At 35.8% G+C, this 19,729-nt stretch overlaps 2 protein-coding genes across 4 annotated transcripts; both read right to left on the bottom strand.

The window, feature by feature from the left end:
• Nucleotides 1-819: 819 nt before the first annotated feature.
• Nucleotides 820-5,801, bottom strand: LOC111777795 (histone acetyltransferase MCC1-like). 3 transcript variants are annotated; one of them, XM_023657510.1, is made up of 6 exons: nt 5,616-5,801; nt 5,322-5,535; nt 5,096-5,240; nt 2,585-2,684; nt 2,280-2,508; nt 820-1,199 (listed from the first exon to the last, which is right to left on the bottom strand). In XM_023657510.1, the coding sequence occupies exons 2-6, from the start codon at nt 5,426-5,428 to the stop codon at nt 1,013-1,015; spliced, it is 768 nt and encodes a 255-aa protein (XP_023513278.1). In that variant the 5' UTR covers nt 5,429-5,535; nt 5,616-5,801; the 3' UTR covers nt 820-1,012. The 3 variants fall into 3 exon arrangements, with proteins under 3 accessions (XP_023513278.1, XP_023513280.1, XP_023513281.1); XM_023657512.1 differs by having other exon boundaries at nt 5,322-5,491; nt 5,616-5,797; XM_023657513.1 differs by having other exon boundaries at nt 5,322-5,480; nt 5,616-5,797.
• A 3,758-nt stretch (nt 5,802-9,559) lies between these two features.
• On the bottom strand, nt 9,560-16,548 carry LOC111777860 (dehydrodolichyl diphosphate synthase complex subunit nus1-like). Its single transcript, XM_023657587.1, has 8 exons — nt 16,283-16,548; nt 15,482-15,511; nt 14,961-15,231; nt 14,799-14,860; nt 14,149-14,308; nt 13,960-14,056; nt 12,385-12,467; nt 9,560-11,330 (listed from the first exon to the last, which is right to left on the bottom strand). The coding sequence occupies exons 2-8, from the start codon at nt 15,506-15,508 to the stop codon at nt 11,323-11,325; spliced, it is 708 nt and encodes a 235-aa protein (XP_023513355.1). The 5' UTR covers nt 15,509-15,511; nt 16,283-16,548; the 3' UTR covers nt 9,560-11,322.
• Between the last annotated feature and the right edge of the window lie 3,181 nt (nt 16,549-19,729).

Below are 19,729 nucleotides of genomic sequence, written 5' to 3'. Positions count from 1 at the left end.
CGGTGAATCTCTAAACCCTGATTTCAACAAGATCGGGTCTGAATCGTTCCAAAATATCCGACAGATTTACAATAAACACATCTCACTCAATTCAATGAATTCAATTTATGTCGTTTCTAATGGTGCTCGTTGCTCGAATTGGGTCGGGTTATGACATTTTTTAGAACTATTTATGTTGCTTCTAATAATGTTCGTTGCTCAAATTGGATCGGGTTATGACATTTTTTAGAACTATTTTAATTTTTTTCATTTATCGAATGCAAATAACTCTTATTAAATAATGACTTCATTCGATTTAAAATTTTATTTATAATAAAAATAAATATTAATTAAAAATTATTTTTTAAGAGGGTGAAGAATAAATATATTATATATATATATATATATATATAATTGTATTTTACGTAAAAATGTATATTTTTAAAATTAATAATAAAATTGAGTCCATAAATAACTAAATACTTAAAAAATAAACCCAACCCAAATCGAGTAGGTAATCAAGTTTTTTGAACACCTGATCACTTTTTCAAATATTTATACATAATTATTCTAATTTCGTTATAAAGATTAATTTCAAATATTATAAAAAGTAGTACAGTATAAAATATAAAACTGTGTTAAAATGATATGATAGAAAGCAACGTCTTTACCGATCCATCTCTCAAGACCCGATCTTACTGGTAAGTACTGCAAGATTTCGTACATTAAAAATCACGTCAATAATATAGAGAAGAAAAAAGCAGAGATGACATCAAGTCCGCATTACACACGTGCTACAATGGCAAGTTGATAAAAGAGAATCGAAAGTTAAAGAATTAGGGATGCATAAGGCTCACTTTCATATTAAACATCACCAAAGTTTATTACATTTGAGAACAGACTATCATCACATTAGTATATATATATATATATACGTTTTAAACTACAATAAATTATAAAGAGTAGAAGGAAGGAAGAGTAGGCGCGAACAGTGAGCGGTTTCCTTCTCGGTGCTTCACATCATATCATCAAATTAAACACATTCATATCCACTGCTCTCGACCACCAGATTTCTCTTGCTCTGTGCCATCGATATAAGGCTGTGAGATTCTTTACATTTGGGCCATTTTGACACCTTCCTTTTCTCATTCTTCCTCAGCCTTGAAGTTACACACTTTATACCATCCCTTAAATAACTCACCATGAAACTCACAACCTCTCTGCACGTAGTATACGAAACGAACCGATTAAAAAAAGAGCGAATGTAAGCTTGAAGGTTTAGAAGATCTCTAGCTTAGAAGTTTTGGAACCATCCGACATTTGTATTGACAAACGGAACGTTTCCAAATAAAATAAACTGAAATGTACGTTTTAGAAGTTCTAGTAACAATTAGTATTTGATTGATACTAGTTGATGGAATCAGACTGGTAATAGTGAATGAGATTCTTGGTCTTTCTAGCACTCCCTCTCTTAAATCTCTTCTTTAAGGTCCAGTTCCTAATGTAATAGATTTTCTTTCACCTGGTTCTGTCCCTTGCATCATTTCTTTCCCCTTCTATCTGTTTTCTACCCAACCACCAACATGTTCTCCATCTCTCCCGCTCTATCCTTTTTCAGTCTACTCTCTATTGTCCGGTTCCTCCTCTAAGATCCCACGTCGGCTGGTCGGCTGGAGTGAGGAACAAAGAATTCTTTGTAAAGGTGTGGAAACCTCTCCCTAGCAAATGCATTTTAAAACCTTGAGGGGAAGCCTGTAGAGGAAAAGCTCAAAGAGGACAATATCTACTAGCAGTAGGCTTGGGCCGTTACAAATGGTATCAGAACCAGACACTGGCGGTGTACCAGCGAGGACGCTGGGCCCCGAAGGGGAGTGGATTGTGTGATCCCATATCGGCTAGAGAGAGAAACAAAGCATTCTTTATAAAGGTGTGGAAAGCCCAAAGAGGACAATATCGACTAGCAGTGGGTTTGGGCTGTTACACCTCCCCTCTTACCTTACCACCCAAAAATGAGACCTATTGTCGCCAACCACCCAAAATTTACACGTTTACATGAACTTCAGATTCGTCAGACTGTAACAAGTTTGAATAAGAGTATTTCAGGTCTTTCTAGTCCAAAGTTTTGGTAAAAGATTGAGATAAGTTGTTTCCTCTACAGTTGACATGTTTCAGGTCTTTCTAAGTGTCAAAAGATTCTTGATGAGGTTAGGCAAAAGAGGACCACCACATCAAAGAGTGTCATTCTCAGCAAGCATGCAATCACATATAAGCCTTAAAGGTAGTTGATATTTGGTACTTACAATAGAGAGCATGGAGACCGACCACCATTCACGTAGTAGACGAACAGGTAAGAATCATAATGCTGGCCATTGATAAAGTAAAAGCCCGACAGTCTTCGTAGGCACTTGAATGACATTTTCTTGTAGAATTTGATAGCAGTATTATTGTATGAAATTACATGCAAATAAACTGCTCGGCAACTCGGGATGCTTGAGGCGTATTTAATTACCTTTTGAACAAGTGAACTAGCTGGCAATTCAATATTTGTAAACATGACATTAGTGTAAAAAAAACAATATCGAATATAACTCCGAGAAACTCGTACCTATCCCAAGGTTTCTGTAGCTTTCCACTACTCCAAGTGTAAGAATGTATACTAGAGTTTCATCCGTGGTTAATGAATCATGCCGAAGTAAATCAGATAACTACAAGACATTTAAGCAAGTATAAATATACCCAGTTTTCAGCATCCAAGACAGGTGATTTCAGTTGTCAAAGTAGCTAAAAGACATTGTTAAGAGATTAGTGTAAATCAATTCTACAAAGTATACACCCACCAATTACAAACTCAACTTACTGACCACATGCTTAAAGAATTCCTCAACAGGAACTCTATGTAACTTCCTAGAAAAGGAAGAAAGACCAAACTTCAAACAAACATGTCCTTTCTCCTACAGCCAGCATATGCTCAAAGTTGTGGAATCTCTCTCAAAGCCAACCAACCATGGTGTTTGTACCAATGAATTTAAAGTCCTAATCACTTGCACTTAATTACATTGTTCGGAGGAAGCAATATATCGTACAATCTCCAAAAATGAACAAAAATCTCTCTGCTGATCTTTAAATTTATATAGTTGTTTTTCTCTATCCAAAGGAGTCAAAGAATAGCACTAGTGGCTTTTTTCCAATGGACCTCCGACTAACCCCCTAAACTACCAATCCGAAAAGCCTCTAGGAACACCATGTTGATATCTATAAGAACACACCAAACAAATCCAACATGCAGTAGAAAACTGAACAGAGTGGAGAAAAATGACAACTAATGCATAAGTGTCAATTCCAATTTTCTCAAATGTCCCCAAAGGGACACTAATGGATAAGTGATCTACAGAATCTTCTTCTCTTTTGTAGTTCCAGCATACTTGAGGGGAGGAGAAGGATGTGGGTTTCCTTTCTGTAGTTTATTTTGAGCATTTTGGTAGGCTATGGACCACAAGAACTTGATTTTTTGGAATTTAACTATCCAAACAAAGATTAAGTAATGAACTTTTCTGGCTTTGCATTCACAGCGTTGAAGACAAACATTATCTAATATGGTGGAAAACATACCCGAGGGTTCTATATACCACATCAAAAGGTCCTCACGTTGACTAGGAATGTATTCCTTATTAGCTTAGTAGTTAGAGGCCAAGCACTCTCCAAACAACTAAAGGTCCAACCAAGATCATCCACCTTCCAATAGTCTGCAATTGTTCTTTCTTTGGACAAAGTAATGGTTAAGGAAAACAATGCTCGAAGGAGCCAAATGTCAAAAGTCCTACCCAAATTTTACACTAATGCCATTGCCAACTTGAAAGCAACATATTCTTGCCAGAACTCACTACATTTGACTAAAGAAAACCGAGAGCATCAAGACCCAAGAGCAGCGGTTCAGCCAATTAAGAGATCAACTGAATTGATTCAGGTCATAAATATTGATAACAATCTCCCTCCACACTTGAAGAGGAAAGCAATATTTTTTATTTTGATATCGTCAATGTTTAGTCCACCCAAACTTCTTCCTTCCACAAAGACCTCCAGATATGTCCAAAGATCTTACCAGTATGATCTAAGGTTTCACTGTTAAGAAGAGATCACGGCCTAAATGTTTCTTTCAGAGGCAGATTATAATAAAAACAACACCAATGTGACCAAACACCAAAGGTGTAATAACCCAAGCTCACCGCTAGCAGATATTGTACTCTTTGGGCTTCCCCCAAACTGTGACGCCCCTAGTTTTCCTAACCTAATAAATGACGTCAACCCATGCATGCTTAAGTCATAAATGCGGAAATTCATAATAAACATCTTTAAAGTAAGGCTATGGAAGTCAGAATGGAGCATAATAGGGCAGTTGAATGTTTTGATTTTAAATTAGTGGATGAGAGGACGCATTGGATTTCAGTCAGTTGTTGTTAGGTGTTTTTCTTAAGCTTGATTTACATTTAAAACTATGTTAAGCTGAATTTCATGTTTTGAGTTGCTTATGTAAGTCTATGGTCTTATTTTAAAGATGTTTATTACGAATTTCCGCATTTATGACTTAAGCAAGCATGGATTGATGTCACTAATTAGATTAAGAAAAGTAGGGGCGTCACAAAAGGTCTCCCTATAGGAACTAATACTTGCATAACATCAGACATGGCGGAACAGTTTCAGCTTGAAGGCAAGGTCAATGAAACAGCTATGATAACATTATCTCCCAATAAGCATGATGTATTTCAAGTGATCTTAAAACCTTTTTTGGTATCATGTTAACTCTGAAAATGGAAAAATGATATTCAAATCTATTAGCTTTACACCAAAAGGTTTATACATCCAAATGCTCAAAGGTCTTGAATTAAAACAGCTTAAACTTTCTTTCTAGTATGAAAAAGAAAATATAAGACTAACCATCAAGCATATATAAAGGTAAAACGTCGACCAACCTAGAAATTGAAGCGCTAACGCCAACCCAAGAACGATTGACTATCTAAGATACTAACAAATCCTTTACTTTGAAAAGCAAGAAAATTTCAATCCTAAAGGAATTCACTTCCTGAATCCATTCAGATACTTCAATTAAGGTAAAACCAACCTCACTTTCTTTAGCCAGAACAGTTCGTGCAGTCACAAATCCAATAAGCTCATCAGTTCTACCATCTGGTCTATTATGATCGACCGCTGCCCATGCCACAATGTCACGCCCATTAACAACATTATGAAAAAACTCCGCCTCATACCTGAGAAATATACGCACATGTTAACTTCAAAAACACATCTCAAAATCAAAATGAACCAAACCCTCAATCGGATTCACATACCGGATCGGAAACAAATTACCATGAATTTGCTCCAAAACTTCAAGGTCTGAGGGTTCAATTGGCCGATAACATATAATTGGACAGTCGATGGCTTTGGATTTTACCATTGCAAAAGATTTCAATCCCCAGCAAAGAATTTATATGCTCGCAAAACTCGACCTACAAATTCACTTTCCATTTATAAACATCAGCCTCATATGCTATGCAATTATTCCTGTGCAAATCGAGAAGGCAACCATATTCGTCAACAATTGTCCTGCCCTTTCATCGGAAGCAATAAAAAAAGTAATTTACCTGAGACGGATTGATGCAGCTCCCAGTGGTGAACAGAAACAGATTCAACATTGTGGTCAATTTGACGGCTGAACAGCCCACCTACTTCATCTGGTAGAATCAATAATGGCGTTAAAGAGAGAAGAAGACACAGCTTATTAGGGCTTTGGTTCTTACGTAACAACCCCCAATTGAAATTCCCTTTGAAAAAACACATTTTTATTCCCCAAATTTTGGAGCTTCAATTCTTAACGTGTTAATATGTTTGTTCTTAGGCTAAATTTGCAATTTATTCCATATTAATTTGCTTAAATTTCATAAATATGTTTCATATTTTAATATATATATACATCACTGGAGAGGTTCGAGATCTGAATTTTCACCTCATTTGTTATTGAACGAAGAATTTGTGAATATGGATGACATCATAAAATCTCGATATGTTTTAACACTAATTTTTAATTTATACGTGTACTCTTGAAAGTTATAATATTGTTCGGGACCATTTGATTCGTTTAACGAAAGGATAAACTCATAATTTATACGTTTTTTTTTTCTCGTCTTAAATGGAAGTATTTTTAAGAAAGAAAAGGAAAGAAAGGAAGCTAAGAAACGAACATAAGTATAACATTCTCCTTTTCCTATTGAGTGGTCGTGTTAAGTTCTTAATATTCCCTCCAAATAGTAAGAATGAAAGATATCTTCATCGTAAATACCTAACGACGAAGATAAGAACTAAAGAAATGGAAAGGAAAGTTACGTGAAAAGGAACCTCGAGTTTTTGGACTGGTCGGGTTAACTGATGTGAATCATTCTTCTTCATTGTTTTAAGATTATTCGACCATGTTATCGACTATTTTTGTGAGATTCCACATCGGTTAGAGAGGAGAACGAAGCATTGCTTATAAGGGTGTGTAAATGTCTCTCTATTAGACGCGTTTTAAAACTTTGAGGAGGAAATCCAAAGATGACAAGCGGTGGGCTTGTGCTATTACAAATGGTATTAGAGCCAGACATAGAGCGGTGTGCTGTTGGGCCCTCAAGGGAGGTAGACTATGAGATCCCACATCAGTTGAAGAGGAGAACGAAACATTGCAAATAAGGGTGTGGAAATCTCTCCCTACTAGATGCGTTTTAAATAAAGTGAATTTTACGATCGTTAATCTAAATCCAATAAACTAAGAATACTCTGGCTATAGTACGATTACTTGAACTATATGTAGAGACATAAGAGTGGATCAAGTTCAAGTATATAGTCAAAATGATCTATAGTATAGGGATAAGGTTGAGTACCTTATCCTGGGGACACTATGGATGCAGCCCACTTTTGTATATGACATAAACAATGTGATCACTAAATTGTACATGTGGAGACATGTGAGTGGGGGCGTCCTATGCAATGAGTATTGCATAAGATCGGACCATGAAGAAAACCACTCTCACTTTATAAAGTCGTTTACTGTTGAGACTGATTTTCTTTTCATTCGATAACCTAGGTAACTCGGTTTTAATCCTGAGCTAACCATGAACTCCTGTTTATTCGGAATTATCCTTAGATTTGCATGGGTGAGAGTGGCTCTAGTTCGCCGACTCAACAGGCCTCCCATTTCAGGGGTAAGACTGGGTGAATGGCTGGGGACGTGGGGTGCAAGACGGAATTCACTCCTACCCACTTTTAGGGATAGAAGAAAGGTAGTTCCCTTAAGCACTGACTCCAGGTCTTGAACAAGGGGCCCCACCCTCTCATTGGCCTGAGAGGGATTCGGTTTACTGGTTGGACCACAAACCAATTGTTCATTAGAGGATCAGTAGGACATAAGGAACAAGAAGTAACTTCAGGGGTAAAACGGTAAATTGACCCAGCTCTAGTTACGAACAACCTGTGAAGGATCGACTTACTAATCATGGTTATATCAAATGGACAGAAATATATCTATAGTGAGGGGAGTGCAACTACTAGGCTATAGTGGAGTGTCCTAGTAGTTAACGAGTGGTGGTTAACAAGGTTAATGAGTTTAACCGATTAATCTTGAATCGTTGGAGCCCATGATCTATAGGTTCATTAGGTCCCTCTGCTAGCGCATATTGAACTAAACCATAGAACAATGTGATGAGTGAGTTCGAAGTGTTCGAATTCAAATTAGGGAATATGCACTACATATATACGATATATTTAACCACATTTTTATTTTATTTACGAATTAAACAAAAAGAGAGAATTTGAGATATTTAAATAAGATTTAAATATTTTAATCAAATATATGTCGGAATTGATTGGGATTGACATTTGAATTAATATTAAATATTAATTAAATAGTTTAATTAATCATTTAATATTACTTTAATTTGAAATTAATTATTCAAATTAATTGTTGAATTAAAATGAAGAAAAGTCAAAAGGTTGATTTCATGGAAAAATCCATGTTTGAGTTAGTGGAATTTTGAGGTGTCAGGTTAACTCAAACTTGCATGCTTGTTGCATAATCCCAAACATTTGAGTGGAATTTTGAGTGTCAAAATTTGGTAATCTCAAATTTGCATGAACATGCAAACATAATTCTATAAATAGAGTGATCAACGTACATAACTTCTTTCTGGAAAAAACCTTGAGAAAAACTCTCACAAACTCTGTCTTCATATATGCTAAATCTCTCCCAAGTTTAGTCACTCACCGGATCTCACAATCTCGTTCTAAGGCCGGAGAATAGTGGAGAAGACACTAGTGGTGGTTCGAAACCGGTTCGTGAGGAAAAAAAATTTTGAACTACAAAAGGTTAGTACTCAAAGACCTTGAGTTTTAATACTTATGAACATGCTAGTTATTTACTATAATTGATGTTCTAAAAGTGCCTAAGATCCAAATTGCTTCCGCATGTGTTATATTAACACCATCATGATGACACGTACTTCGTGGGTCCTGCACATGTCATGTTTGACATGTGTTATATTGTATGATGTTATGCTAGTCATGTCAAGTTATATTATGTTATACTATGTTATGTCGTATGATGTCACGTTCTCTTATGTCATGTTATAAGTTATTCTATAATATGATTATGGCATGTCGTGGAATCATATTTATGATTCAATTGTTTATGATGCATAAACATCTGTACAGTGTACACCATGTAAATTATGTTAAGTATGAAAGATATGAGAAGAATTACACAGGCATGTTTCATAGTCTCTTTACGTTAGGAATGAATTGAGGTATGACTTGCATCACAAACTTATGTCATGATTTTAAGTTATAGGGATCTCATGCATTTAGGTATGTCACGAGCATCGAGATACTTTCCTGTTATGATTAATACATACGCGTACAATATGATTTTTATGTCCGCCATGATATTATGCACGTCCTTTCCCTCCGTGGTGTTCGGTAGTGTGAGCGTCTGCGAACTTGACGAGTCAGGCTCAAGGGGTACGTATACGAGCCCGCTTGATAGGTACATGTGCGCATGCGTGGGTTGTGGGTAGAGAATTACTACACATCCAAACCTACTCGAACTGAAAAGTGGAGCCCAAGATCATGTCATGATGTTCATATGAAATGATAAGTTCCACCATATTGCATGTGATTGTATTTCTCAACTCCGGTAGTGGAGTTGAGTAAAATACTCAAGCCACATATTACACTTATTTTCAGGTAAAGGTAAAGAACTCATGTACGGATGACGATGTCACGATGACAGTCATAGGATCGAAGCTAAGGTAGAAGCCTTTATATTATATATGACATTGCTTTAATTTTTTTTCTTTATTTTATTTAAATTCCCGTTATTTATTTTCCATCATATTGTTTTAATGAATTTATTATAACCGTTTAAATCTATGGACTTTTCCACACATAATAACATATTAAGCTGCAATAACAACCTTATTATTCATGTAGAATCTCTTGTTTTCATTATTTGTAACAACTGCTCATGGATAACGCGATTCAAAGGAGTTACCACAGACATTGATAATAAAGTCCGAAAACCAATCATAAATTTTAAAATATTTCTATATACATCAAGTAAAATGTTTAAAACGAGTATCATTTAAACTTAAAACAACCAACCGTGAAAGCATAAATACACAAAACAGACCCAGACATGGATTCTCTGTGGTCTCTTGCTCGCTGGTCTCACCCTCGGTTGGCCTGCATTATCTAAATCTGGAAAGAAAAGTTAAAATAATTTTGATGAATAATTAAATTAGTCTGTAAGTAGCTAACTTATCTTTCATGAGTTTATATCTGATCTTTCCAGTGTTTTTAAATTTTATTCGCCATTGACTCCTAGTTTCTCTTACTAGGGTCATTTGTTCATTTACAAGGTATCTCAGCTACCTCCATCTTAGGTTATTGACTCTCTCTATATGCTTATCTAGAATTTTCGGATTCGTATGTAAGACTCGATCTCTATCAAATACGGCTCGTCTACTAATTTCTCTGGCGGCCTGTACATCTCATATACCAATGGTCAGGAGTACTCGTTCTCTCTGACTTAGCACACAACACGTTGGGCAGGAACTCCGCGGGAATTAATAGACTACAATACTCATATAAATAGGTCATGGCTCAACAATCTATAAGCATATCCTAGAGTCATAACCTTTCCATTAACATGCATAACATATTCACATTTGATACGTGCTTTCATATAATTATAACGTTCGAAACATACATTCCAGTAATCATTTATAACATGCTTACATCACAGACAAGCAATCACAATACACAAATAGACATTCAATATCATCAAAGCATATATTGACCTACTAAGCTCTTAATCATGTAATCAACATACTCCGATGTTGCAAAACAATTTAAGAACTAGTTTAAGGAACTCAATAGGCTACTTGCCTAGTTTCGAACTCCTTTTCCCTTGGATGTAAGTTTAGTAGAGTATTTCAACACAATTCTTTCCAATTGGACCTATATTTCACAATTTTCAAGGCAAGTATAGGCCAATCTTGGTAGAATAGGTCAAAAAGAAGTCAAACGGGACAAAACGGGAAGCAAAATAACATCACACGCTCGATGTGCTTATCTCACGCGCCTAATCTGCGCACAATCGCGCTCGCACTCCCATGCGCCCTACAGATACCGCACACGCCTCTTCTTCTTCCTTGCATTTTCTGCTATTTTCCAACATTTAGTCACGAAGCCATATTCTACCTCTACAGCCCATATTTCGTCCCGACTTCTTTTACAACTTTATAAATCTCCTTATTATAATTCTAACAAGTCCTATTTCATTACCTATTACTCAATATAGATCAAGATATCGGAAGTTTAAAGATTCGGGCAAATGGGTTTCGCCCAAACGCTCCCAACTTTCTTTCTTTTCCTCCTTAAGCCCTCTGTCAATTCCTTCTTTCTCCATGGCAGCAGCTTCAAGCTGCTGCTGCTGTCTTCTTTTCTTTTTCTTCTTTTTCTTTAATCTATTCACTGATTTTGATTTTTGATTATTATTATTATGTATCCAAAACTTGTAGGAAAATTCACAGCTTCTATAGGAGTATTCAAAACCTTAATTTAATAGTGAAGCTTTTTCTCTAGATTACTCAGGTAAAGCATGGTAATCTACAATTATTAAAGACTCAATTAATGATTATAATCTCTAAAAACAAGATTAAAGATCTCAAGAAAATGTTGTTTTTCAAAACTTCTAAATCTTATCTTTGCTTCATTGGCCTTCCAGCCTTCCATCACTGTAGAATCTCTCACTACTTCACTTCATTTACCTGTTGAAACCATCACATAAATTAATATTAACCAATAAATTGTAACTTGTAAAAATAGAAAACTAAAATCCGAATGACTATCAAATCAACTATGTGAGTAACTTATTAGGTGAAGAAGAAAGCGTCTTTCTGCGTCGCCACAAGCCTGCAACGTGTAGCCATAGCAATCCAGAAGAACCTGGATTACCCTTAAGAAGGGGGGCGACTAAGCCAAAATGAGAACTTGGATTTTCGTGGAGACGTATTAGACTTTGCTGCAAATGTTGAGAGAAAAGATGGAAGTTGTGAGATCCCACATTGATTGGAGAGGAGAATGAGTGCCAGCAAGGATGCTGGGCCCCGAAGGGAGGTAGATTGCGAGATCTCACATTCTGTTGGATCAGGGAACGAAGCATTCTTTATAAGGGTATAGAAACCTCTCCTTAGCAGACGAGTTTTGAAAAGCTTGAGGGGGAAGCACAAAGAATTGACAATATTTGCTAGTGGTGGGCTTGGGCTGTTACAAAACCTTAAGAGAAAACCCAAAGAGAACAATATTTGCTAGCGGTAGGCTTGGGCAGTTAAAAAAGTGGTTGGGTAAGAAAAACCAACTTTAGCACTATGGGTATCCAAAGAGAGAGGAGAGAACAGAGCAATGTGAGGTATCCAAGCAGTGAGCGGTTGAACTCACTGTCGTAAACGAGCACTTCTAAAAATGACTATACGAGACGAAAGCTGATCTCGAAAATTTTTAGAAATGAAAGACTAAGGACTTGTGCTACCAGGTCTCGCGTGATTTAGAATACCACTTCAAAGATTCCAATATATATCTGCCAACAATCAACTTGAACCAGAAAGACTAAAATTTCCAGAGGAAGCTTCAAAATCATGAAGAGGAAAACATGAAAGAAGCTACATGATAATGCACTTTATTGTAGAGAAAACGATTAAAATGGAATTCAGTTGTAAGGTCATATTTTCATCATTTGGAATCATAATTTAAACCAATAACATTATGAAGACAAGATATACAAAACTTCAGTAGAACTTATTAAGGAAATAGGAGGTCACTCACCATAGTTTTGCCGCACCATGGTAAATTTGTAAATGGCTTTCACCAGGGAACCATACTTCATGGATTTCAATGGTCCCATGTGTCTGCATTACAACATAAATCAAAGATCATACAGTTCTCTTCGTTGCAAAAATGAATGGAATAAGCAGAGGGAAAACTTATTACATACATAAAATTTGCGTTGGTTAAGATGCATAAATTGATTTATTCCATAAGTAAAGATTCTACAGTCACACATCATCAAATAAGCTTTCTTAGATCACCAAAAAAAAAAAAAACCAATGTTTGTCTTTAATACGTTATCATGCATACAACCGTAAAAATGTTCGATATAATAAACACCATGACTTAAGGACATTTATTCTGTTACTGGGGGAATGAAAGAGTCTGAAGCACTGAATGAGCATACAACGGATGGGTCATATTCTACTTCTTGCAGCCCAGGGTGGTATAGGGAACTAGCATGTAATGGGGTAACAAAGAAAGAGGTCCAATTGTGGAGGAATCATTTCCAATATATATGGATCTTAAGCAGAACAATTATATAATAGCCTTAAGATGATGTTTCCCTAGTGAAGTGTCAAGCAACTAGGGAGGAAAACAAATGTGAATTCTCATAAAAAAAAAAAAAAAACATAAACATATGGTATCAGTAACGGCCCAAGCCCATCGCTGGCAGATATTATCTTTTTTGGGCTTTCCCTTTTGGGCATCCCCTCAAGGTTTTTAAAACGCGTCTAGGAGAGGTTTCAACACCCTTATAAAAAATGTTTTGTTCTCCTCCCCAACCGACGTGGGATCTCACAGTAGCAATGAACAAACAAAACAAGGTGTGGATGCTAACAATGGAATAGAATGGGAAAGAGTTTCAGACACTTCAAACCAACTGGTACTTTTGTGTGGTGCTTGATATCATGGTTTTTAGACAGAAAAAGGCCAAACACACACACGAGGGGGAAAAAAAGAAAACGAAAAGGAAAAAAAAGGAGGCGAAGATAAACAGATTGAGCTTAAGAAGTCAGAGGGAACTGAAAAATTATGTTATAGAGGAACTACAACAAATTCCCATACATATGGATGTCGACATGCAAGCTAAGGACGACAAGGAAAATAGGTGGAATTAAGAGTTGTCTGAGGGACTTGCAACCTGATATTCTGTTGCAAAAGGAGTTCAAAGCTGAGAATATTGAAAAGCTTTTACTAAATCCACATGGCTTTGAAGCACATACATGGTTAGTCTTTATTGAAGTCTTAGGAAGCATGATGGCTATTGTAATAAACTCCTTTGTGGACATTCCCTAAAGAACAGCACAAGGAGGTTGTGGGTGCATCAGTCCCTGCTCCTCTAGAAGCTGTTGATAGAGAGAAAGAAGAGATTTTGATCTCTTAAGGCAAGGATATGGAGGATGCTTGGGTGTTCATAAGTTTAGATGATCGAGTTGCTGTTCTTTAATAGAACCTGTGTAATTATCCACCATGTGTCCTTCACCTTCTCGGTAGTAATTTTTTAGCTACTTCCATCGTTTCAGTGAAAAGCGCCATTGCTTATAAAAAAAAAAGAACAAAAAGACTCACAGAATCTCTGTGTAGGGAATTCTCCATGCAGGAAACCCTAAGTGACATCGTATAGGTCCATATACTAACATAAGGTCGGGATCAGGTCCTCCACAACCTAATAACAGATTCACGAGTACCCGTAAGATTAATTAACATTCGAGTAAAGTAGTACTCTGAACCTTATCAAGCATAACCAAGAATACAAACCAACTGCTTTTAAAGCCTCAGTCATCTGAGATTCAGAAAAGCGCCGCCTGTGATCTTCGCTCATGTTCATTTTTCTCAACTTATTTTCAAGAAGAAAATTAGCTGCTTTGGCAACGGCTTCCTTTCCATCAGAGATTGATATGAACTCCAGAGTAATGTCCTACAGTTTAATTGGAGAGGTACATCAGTTTACTGAATGCAATGACCAAGTTAGATGAACAATGCACATCTTATTATTAGCATTCACCTCCTAAATTCAAATTGCAGACTACTATGATTTTCCTTGGTCAAACGTGTAATAGAAAACAAAAAGTAGCAGTTATGCGTCGTACTATTGAAGAAATAACCACCTCATGCAAAGACCAATATGCAACTCCAATGAAAAAAAAAACGCCCAACATGCGATCTTTAGTATCATCAAAGAGAAGTACACATGGAATCAAAAGTATGCTATTCCACAAAGGACCCTAGAAAGCCTCGAAGTATCGTTAGCCATGCAACAATCAAGACTAGGAAACTCCCTAGATTATTAATATTCCAGAGAAGGCCTCGAAGTATTTGGACGCCATGAACACTTGGTTGAATGCAAAAGACTTCATCACTTACTGAACCATTAGGTTTAATTCTATCTTCGTTACATTTGCACGTACCTGGAACACCGTCGCATTGTTTACTTTCTTCAAAATGATTTCCTTGGATTGCTTAAGCACCCCTTGAGCATAAAATACAGTCAAGTAAGCATAAAATTCAACAAATTTGGAAAGACATTCAAATGAGGGCTCAGAATTCTTGGGTGGACCCAAAATCATTACCTTCAACATCATACAAGCAAATGCTTCTAATGCCCAACGATGCTAACCATTGCAGAAGTTCAATAATTTTTAAAGTATTATAAGCTTCATCACTATCCACCACAATGGCAAGATATTTAACCATCTCTATACTAAGATGATTGTACTTGCGTAGGAGTCCACATGATATCAAATAACTTTCAAGTGTTGTGGCAATACCAACCACAAAGTAAAATGAGCTAAGAATCAAATGCAGGAAATGCCATATTAGCTGAAGCCCAAGAATTCCAATCTGTACAAAAATACATAAGCGTCTGATTCACGTAACACAAAATGAAAAATAAAGTAAAGTTGAAATCCACAGAACTTCAAATAAGGTCGTCAATACTATCTTAGCGATATTGTTTTAAGACCCAAAATTCGTCTACGGTCCTAATAAATATTCTGCTTATACCCTGACAGAACGCTAAACCAAAATTATAAACATAGTTGAAGATAATGAAAATAAATCAAGCAATTCCTAGAGCAGTCCAAGACTACACCTTCTGGAGTTCAACCTTGACGGTCATGGCCTGCGAAAAGAAAAATACAAAGACAATGATAAGAAATCTAAACTATCAAAATTTTAAGATGATTTCTTGATGAAAATGTTAAAATGATTTCTTGATGAAAATGTTAAAATGATTTCGATTTCAGTTAGCAATAGATTTGGTTCATTCCACAAATGGAATTAGCGTAAAGATTAAACAAAACGAATCCAGGATCTCAGTAAGAGCTTTTTCCATTCTTTTTGGCGTAAAAATGATGAAAAGAACAACCTAAGCTATGATTTGCATGGCCTTAATAATCTGATACCTAATATCCTCCTGAGACGAAAAAAAACTTATAAGAGCACCAATTTACAAGCCTTTGTTCATTGTTCTGCACCTTCACCCAGACCCCACTAGGATAAATCCGGATTTCAGAGCAACAGCCATGAACAATGAATAATGACTAAAAGATTTGGTGGTTGAAGAGCTTAAGCTGTCAAAATCATTAAATACCATAACATTCATGGGATTTCCAAATAGACATAGACTATGGCTAATTAACGATTGATTTTCAACTAGTTCGGAATGAGACGATTATCGCTAAAGGGAAGCAAGCTCCTACAATCCAACCCAACAAAAAGGAAGCTGATCAAGCACATCACAACCTACGATTTCCGCATCGTTCTAGCATAATAAAACATTCAAATGCAGTTAAGAACAAGATGCATCAATAACACACACCCATAAACGAGGCAAGAAAGAGAGAAATTAGTTGATCGTGAAGAAATGAAACTGTAATGAAAGAAGAATTACCCAGAGAGGAGGAGAATTTGAGGGGCGAACGGGATGAAGTGAGCTACGATAAATGAAGAAATGGGATTTGGTTTGTAAGAATGGGGAAGAAATTGAAAGTCGTGTCAGTTGAGAAATGAGCCTCGAACTCGTTACAAGTATCAATCGTATGATCTTACAATTTCTTCGCCTTGTAGTGGTTTGATCACTTCTTAATCATAAACCATTAAGATGTTCACCGGACCGGGACGAAAAAGTCAATTATGGAGGTAGAACTCTCTCGGTTTCCTCCCTCCCGAGAAATTTTTCATGGCAAGTAGAGTCGTAGCAAAAGCCATTCTTCATGGGACAATTGTAACTGCTTATGGACTCGAACCNTAAGTGGAGGTCCAAACCAACTGATGTTGAAGAATCAGCAGATGAGTTGTGGTTAGGGGTGAAATGTCACTCGAACCTAGAGTTAGTTGGTTCTCCCAGAAATGCGTTGAGGTATAGCATTTGACTCGACATCTAGGGGTAAAGCACTATCTCGATGTGGGCCGTGAGAGCGGTACCAAATCAAGGCAAACTCTGAATACTAGATATGATCTCAAAATAACAAGGGTCAAGGTCGGCCAATGAGACGATGAGGGATAAGCTTCATTGTTGAGAAGGAAACAACCCGAATCACCTGTTTAAACTCCTAAACGACCACTCAATAATACAGGAGGTAGGGGTGTAGAGGTAGTCGAGAGGTTTGGAACCGTTCTAATTTTACCATTTTCTTGAGCACATCTACGTAAAATAATTTTTTTTTATGGCGTTAATAGAAAATTCAACATATTAACCCAAATAGATAATTTCCAAAATGTTACAAATGAAAGGTTCAATTTTTAAAGCTCGAACGATAAAAGTGTCCTGTATATTTTTGCTATTGGATGAGACCAGAAAATAAGAACGGTGTTTGTTCTATATATTAATTTCAACTTAAATATTTTTACGGCTCGGAACGAATTGAACCATCTAATTAATCCTATGCTATAGCATAGTAGGGAAGGCCGTCCTAAAGTTTATAGCTAATAAATTTTATTGGTAGCATTCAACCCACCCCACACAATTATTAGAGGCACAAAAATGGAAAAAATGAAAAAAAAAATTAATACTCTCTACCATTTGAAAAATGCCGATCGGAAAGACTATACAAAGGGAATTCAACGAACTTCATTCACCACGTGACGTCGACGACTTATTTTCTTCTCAAGTCATCGAGGGCTCATTTATCCGCGACTTTTGTGTCATCGACTCATGTCACAATGGTTCATGTGTCATCATGATATCATATCACATGACTCATGAGTCACTGCATCATATATGGTTGCTTGTCTTTCAAATTAGTAGATTAATTGAAACGCATCATGCATAGAAATTCAAAATTCAATTTTGACACTTGGTAGTCTCGACATTGTCCTACATCCCGTGCAATATAGTCATGTTACCTACTTTTCGCCCCATAATAAAAGTTTATTTATTAAACTTATTAATTAAACCAAATTAATTAAAAATTTATTTATCAATAATTATAGCTAATTGATTATTATTTATCTATAATTAATACTTCAATACAAGTTATTTAAATCATTTTTTTAGAATAATTATTAAGTTTAATTGAGATAGGACACCTAATATTCATAATGTACTTATTAATGAATTAAAATTAAATTTAGTTAGTTAAAACTATTTAAATTGAGTTAATAAAAATAAAATAACTAACAATTAATTATATAATGTCTAATAAAATGNACTCGTTACAAGTATCAATCGTATGATCTTACAATTTCTTCGCATTGTAGTGGTTTGATCACTTCTTAATGATAAACCATTAACATGTTCACCGGACCCGGACGAAAAAGTCAATTATGGAGGCGGTTTCCTCCCTCCCGAGAAATTTTTCATGGCAAGTAGAGTCGTATCAAAAGCGAGTCTTCATGGGACAATTGTAACTGCTTATGGACTCGAACCTGGGTGATCTATCCATGACTAGGATGAAGCTTGTGTGAAACTAAGTGGAGGTCAGAACCGACTGATCTTGAAGAATCAGTTGATGAGTTGTGGTTAGGGGTGAAATGTCACTTGAACCTAGAGTTAGTTGGTTCTCCCAAAAATGCGTTGAGGTATCGCATTTGACTCGACATCTAGGGGTAAAGCACTATCTAGGTGTGGGCTGTGAGAGCGGTACCAAATTAAGGCAAACTCTGAATACTAGATGTGATCTCAAAATAACAAGGGTTAAGGTCGACCAATGAGACGATGAGGGATAAGCTTCATTGTTGAGAAGGAAACAACCCGAATCACCTGTTTAAACTCCTAAACGACCACTCAATGATAAAGGAGGTAGGGGTGTAGAGGCAGTCGAGAGGTTTGGAACCGTTCTAATTTTACCATTTGCTTGAGCACATCTACCTAAAATAAATTTTTTTTATGGTGTTAATAGAAAATTCAACATATTAACCAAAATAGATAATTTCCAAAATGTTACAAATGAAAGTTTCAATTTTTAAAGCTCGAACGATAAAAGTGTCCTGTATACTTTTGCTATTGGATGAGACCAGAAAATAAGAACGGTGTTTGTTCTATATATTAATTTCAACTTAAATATTTTTATGGCTCGGAACGAATTGAACCGTCTAATTAATCCTATGCTATAGCATAGTAGGGAAGGCCGTCCTAAAGTTTATAGCTAATAAATTTTATTGGTAGCATTCAACCCACCCCACACAATTATTAGAGGCACAAAAATGGAAAAAATGAAAAAAAAAATTAATACTCTCTACCATTTGAAAAATGCCGATCGGAAAGACTATACAAAGGGAATTCAACGAACTTCATTCACCACGTGACGTCGACGACTTATTTTCTTCTCAAGTCATCGAGGGCTCATTTATCCGCGACTTTTGTGTCATCGACTCATGTCACAATGGTTCATGTGTCATCATGATATCATATCACATGACTCATGAGTCACTGCATCATATATGGTTGCTTGTCTTTCAAATTAGTAGATTAATTGAAACGCATCATGCATAGAAATTCAAAATTCAATTTTGACACTTGGTAGTCTCGACATTGTCCTACATCCCGTGCAATATAGTCATGTTACCTACTTTTCGCCCCATAATAAAAGTTTATTTATTAAACTTATTAATTAAACCAAATTAATTAAAAATTTATTTATCAATAATTATAGCTAATTGATTATTATTTATCTATAATTAATACTTCAATACAAGTTATTTAAATCATTTTTTTAGAATAATTATTAAGTTTAATTGAGATAGGACACCTAATATTCATAATGTACTTATTAATGAATTAAAATTAAATTTAGTTAGTTAAAACTATTTAAATTGAGTTAATAAAAATAAAATAACTAACAATTAATTATATAATGTCTAATAAAATGGTTAGAAATGTTCGAGAACAAAAAAAAAA

The sequence above is a fragment of the Cucurbita pepo genome, chromosome LG16 (assembly GCF_002806865.2).
Source record: "Cucurbita pepo subsp. pepo cultivar mu-cu-16 chromosome LG16, ASM280686v2, whole genome shotgun sequence".
NCBI classification, from domain to species: domain Eukaryota; kingdom Viridiplantae; phylum Streptophyta; class Magnoliopsida; order Cucurbitales; family Cucurbitaceae; genus Cucurbita; species Cucurbita pepo.
Note: the sequence above shows the minus strand (reverse complement) of the source record. Positions and strands in the feature narration are given on the sequence as shown.

Excerpts from the sequence above, each read along its gene's own strand:
- LOC111777795 (XM_023657510.1), bottom strand. The coding sequence starts at position 5,428 with ATGGTAAAATCCAAAGCCATCGACTGTCCAATTATATGTTATCGGCCA. Across the intron at positions 5,241-5,321 it reads GGTAATTTGTTTCCGATCCG|GTATGAGGCGGAGTTTTTTC; the intron begins GTATGTGAATCC and ends TATATTTCTCAG. Across the intron at positions 2,509-2,584 it reads CTACAGAAACCTTGGGATAG|CTAGTTCACTTGTTCAAAAG; the intron begins GTACGAGTTTCT and ends TTGAATTGCCAG.
- LOC111777860 (XM_023657587.1), bottom strand. The coding sequence starts at position 15,508 with ATGACCGTCAAGGTTGAACTCCAGAAG. Across the intron at positions 15,232-15,481 it reads TCAAGGTTGAACTCCAGAAG|ATTGGAATTCTTGGGCTTCA; the intron begins GTGTAGTCTTGG and ends ATTTTTGTACAG. Across the intron at positions 14,309-14,798 it reads ACAATGCGACGGTGTTCCAG|GACATTACTCTGGAGTTCAT; the intron begins GTACGTGCAAAT and ends ATTAAACTGTAG.